This window comes from Cyprinodon variegatus, unplaced genomic scaffold, assembly GCF_000732505.1.
Source record: "Cyprinodon variegatus isolate N-32 unplaced genomic scaffold, C_variegatus-1.0 Scaffold1119, whole genome shotgun sequence".
NCBI lineage: Eukaryota > Metazoa > Chordata > Actinopteri > Cyprinodontiformes > Cyprinodontidae > Cyprinodon > Cyprinodon variegatus.
Genome location: NW_015151572.1, coordinates 94,770 through 99,258, shown reverse-complemented (window position 1 = coordinate 99,258; position 4,489 = coordinate 94,770). Strand labels below are relative to the sequence as shown.

Genomic DNA, 4,489 nt, shown 5'->3' with positions numbered 1-4,489 from the left:
GTTTTAAAATATCGGCATATCGGATATCGGCCAAAATCCCAATATCGTGCATCCCTACATGCAGCCTCAGTCCTCCTTACAACCCTGAGGGGATGCGTCCACCATGACAGCCGCCATGCTCAAACCTTTAAGATATATTTCCACCCCCCAGTGGGGTTTTAGTGCCTGGGTGACCCCTCCCTTTCCCCAACATGCAATAAATACATAGTTTCTAACATGTCACCATATCTCCCTCAGGTTAACCTGAACCTCAGGTACAGGTTCGATGTGTCATGACATATTTTAAATAAAGGAGTTACAAACAACATTTAGTAACTATTACCTTACAGTATAAGGCAACCAGAGGTTAACACTGGGTGAGCTGATTATGTAGGTCTGGCTGCTTATTTAACTCCAAAGTTCAAGCAAACGGTTTTTGAAAGCTCTAAGAATGGAGTAGAACAGGAAATGTAAGTTTTTATGTTTTTTTAGAAAAGTGGACATTTGACTCTTCTGCAAACTATGAACCTTAAAATACAGCAAACAACTCTGCTCCTTTATTGTTCCTCACAACCAATGGTTGTGGGGAGAGTTGAAGTAATTGGAACCTGTAATTAAAGTGAGATTAACGTTTTTCTGCAGATTACAGCTCCTGCTTCCCCCTAAAACAAAAGCGACCGGTCTGACTGCTCCTAGTCTCTCCAGCTGAAAGGGAAGCCTAACAGTCAGAGGATGCAGCCTCACTTTTACAGACAGTTTGTAGGTTCAGCATCAGCTGCCAGAGCTGAGAACATTTTCACGTCTCTTTGCTTAGTTATCAGTTATTAATAAAAAAAAAAGCGTCACTATGAAATTAAGCAAATATCCCATAAACGGCTGATGTTTTACAGAGAAAATCTTTTTATTATAGCGGACAAAAGCAGCAGCAGTAAGTTTGACACATTTTTAATCTATAATTCATTACCTTTGTTCATTACGTGGATGAAATAAAATAAAATGTTATGCGTCTTATGATTTATATTATCTATTCTAACACATCTAAAGTAATGAAACAGAAAAGTGACTTTCCAGTATAAGGAAACACGTCAAGATATTGAATTTATATTAAGTTTGAAATATAGTTCCTTATAATTACTTGATCTGTTTGTTTTGTAATATTTTCTTTAAAGGATATTTTTCTTTGGAACAACCTAGATTGAAGTTAATGGGATGATGCTTCACCATCAGTGTGTGCAAGAGAAACCAGATCAACAGATTTTCTGCAGTGAAAAGTGAGAGATTATTCACAAGCAAAGCTTTCTGGGTGGAGACTTAATAAGAGCCAAACATATCAATAAAATAATTATGTGAAACCAGCTGCATATGTAGACATCTATAAACTATTTCTATACTCTTGGTTTTAATGGATTAGCGCAATAAGCAGTTCTAACCGCTGTAAATATTTATTAGTTCCAAAGGTGTCAAAGTCCAGATAGATCTTCAGTTGCTTTAGTAGAAATGTTGGCTATCTATACTTTACTTTTTAGATACTTTTTTCCTTCTCCTCCTTTCATTTTTAAAATATTCTCGTTATTTTTGTTTCATTTAAGCTCATTTTCATTATTGCCTGTTGGTATTTATAAAAAATAAAAACCATCAAAATAATTTGTTTTATCCAGACAATTAATTTCTTTGTGGTTGGACTCGGTGCTGCCCCAACTTGTTGCTCACCACATAGTAAGGTAGTGCAATAAAGCTTCTGGCTTTAACATGTTTTCCTTCACTACTTTGACTTTTACACTTAAAGTAGTTTTAAAAATTGTACTTTTATACTTTTACTGGAGTAAAAAGCTGAAGTTCATCATGTAAGTTTTTCAAAAGTGTTTTAAACAACAGGATTTTTCCTTTTTTGGAGTAATGGAGCCTAGTCAGAAGATCAACTGAAGGAACTCATTGCTCTCCTACATCCACCTGTGACTCAGCCAATCAGCTTTGAACCACACCTCTACGAAAGCCCCTCCTCCACCATCGTAGCTAAAGCTTCATCAGAGTGTCATTCCTCCCGGACTCTTACTGCGTTCCCTGTCTCATCTAAAGCGGTCCGGCAGAAGACTGCCATGTTGAGCCTGGTTCTGCCAGAGGTTTCTTCCCAATGGGGAGTTTTTCCTCTCCACTGTCGCTCCATGCTTGCTCATCATGGACAGGTTCTCTTAACCTGTGTTATCCAACTGGCCTTCCATCTTCCAGGTCCCTAAATGAAGCTCTAGTATCAGCTCATGCAGTCCACCGGATCTCCCCATAAAGCTCAGCAGACCGTCTCTCCAACCAGCAGTCTACAGACTGACCAACTCCATCTATCTCCACTCCACCACCAGTTTCAGGCCTGGGGGGGAAACAGCCCTATTCTTTGCTCCTGTTCATGCATATCTATCAAAATTCAGCGCTAATGTTTCCTGCTGAGGTCTGAGCACCAAACACTAAATTAATTCTATCAATAAAGTTCTTCTAATTGTCTTTTCTCTTTGTGCAAGTTTTTCAGTTTGAAATGAACATGAATACGTTAGACGACTCTGAACAGGTCTATGTGAGCATTAGAACTGGGTATTCTTAGGAAACTCATAGCTGGATTAGATATTGATTCAGTATTTAGTGCTCGGTTATTGATTTGTCATAATTAGAAGTCAATATTTTTTTTAAAGTGACAGAGAATAAAACAGACATAATTTTTTCCTTCTGTCAGAAGAAGCCGTTTCAGGGATCTACTTTAACACCTGAACTCCTTCTCATCTGACTTCTTCTTACTATTCGTATTGAAGCAGAATTCTTTAGGTCAATGAGCTGATTTTCATTTCCTTACTTTCTAAAAGCATTCGCTCAGGCTGTTGCGTGCCTGCATAGGTCAGATGTGTTTAGACTCAAGTTTTATTGAAAATAAAAACATTTTTTTTCACCTGTCTGTAACTTTAGCTGTGCAAAGCTAACTTTTTATGTTCTGTTTCATCTAAATAAAAACAAAAATTTTCAGTATGATTTATATATTAATAAATTTCATAAATGTAATGTGCTCCAATAGAAGGTTTTTTGTTGATAGATCTGATGTAGAAAGTAAATATTTTTTATTTTTTCATGATACTTTGGAGATGTTAAAAACTTTTTTTTTAAATGTAGAAAAAGAAATGTTTAACTGGAAAGAGGAATAACTATTGTTTACTAATGATTCTTCTCATTAAAAAGTAAGAAAGGCCAAGCTGTGCGTAATTCAGGCTTCCATCCGTCTGACTGGAAAGGCTGGATTAAACGACTTCAACAAAAGCAGAGCGTGTTTTCCTTAAAGGTCACACTTTTCCCTCCAACTTAGATTGATAACTGAGCACAGGGCGACTGCAAAGTGGCGATGGTTAAAGTCATGAGCATAAAGGACTAAAAAAATAACAGAGTTAAGTTCTTTATGTATTCTAAGATGTTTTTGTTTTCTAAATGAACAGAGAGATGTTTTTAGCATAAGAAGTTGCGGTAGAGCAAAGCAGAGGAGCTGCTGGGAGCCGCATCCTGGGTCTCCATGACTTTTCTCACCATGCTGACGGCAGCGTCCTTAAATAAAGCAGTGGGATTAAAAATCTAAACAGTTCTCCTAAACACAGATATGTAGGAAGTGTAACAGGGAGGATGCTTTGTCCTTTATTGATGTGGTAGAATACTTGATCCACTTTTAATAAAAAATAAAAATAAAAAAAACTCCAGGACTACTTATGAAGATTAGAAACAACTGTGAAGTTTCAAACAGAAGTAGAGCATCATAAACAGGAAGGATGCTTACATGCTGGTGATGTTCTGGAAAAAGTCCTCGATGTTGTCGCTCATGTTCCCTGGGGCCCCCGCCCCGTGGAACGGCAGCAGTGGGAAGAACCTGCTGCTGTCTGACTTGTTGCAGAAGATCTCGGTGGAGGAGACGGTGCAGGTGGGTGGAGGGTCCAGCAGGGAGCCCAGGCTGCTGTGGAACCAACAGACCAGCAGCAGGACAACCTTCCAGCGGCTGTGGACAGGCCGATCCGAGGGGAAGGGGGTCGGAGCATCCCTCATCTCCTCTGAGTTCCTGCACTTCTCCTCAGTGTGAAAACAGGGAAAACCTTTTTTTTTTTTTTTCTAAGTTTATCTGTTGTTTTTTGTCCTCTCAGCAGAGTCCAGATGATGAAAGGAAGAATTTCTCCTTCATTTCTGTGGGTCCTGCATGGATCATCTCTGCAGACAGCTGGAAACCAGGGAGGCTCTTCCAGGTCAGCTACATGGCAGACGGAGATCTAAAGCCACTCAGAGCCGTCCTTCTCCTTTTCTCCTCATCCTGACCTCTCCATTCCTCCCCCTCCCTCTCTGCCTGAGCTGATATTCCCACTGAGGCTCTGCTAGCTCCATGTGGGCCGCGGCATCAAGTCCCACCTACATCAGGGCCCCCGGCCTTCCATTCAGCGTCTGCTCTGCCGATAATGCAAGCATAGAAGAAGAAATGTGCTGTTTACCTGTGCAAAGAAAGAAA

The 4,489-nt window shown here is 39.6% G+C and overlaps 1 protein-coding gene across 1 annotated transcript in view; it reads left to right on the top strand.

Moving 5' to 3' along the window:
- The first annotated feature begins 3,805 nt into the window (after positions 1-3,805).
- Positions 3,806-4,489, top strand: part of LOC107101591 (partitioning defective 6 homolog alpha-like) — a 70,355-nt gene continuing 69,671 nt past the window's right edge. Inside the window, exons 1-2 of the mRNA XM_015400571.1 lie at positions 3,806-4,066; positions 4,134-4,232. Of these exons, the coding sequence (XP_015256057.1) occupies positions 3,806-4,066; positions 4,134-4,232 (360 nt within the window). The remainder of the gene's footprint in view (positions 4,067-4,133; positions 4,233-4,489) is intronic.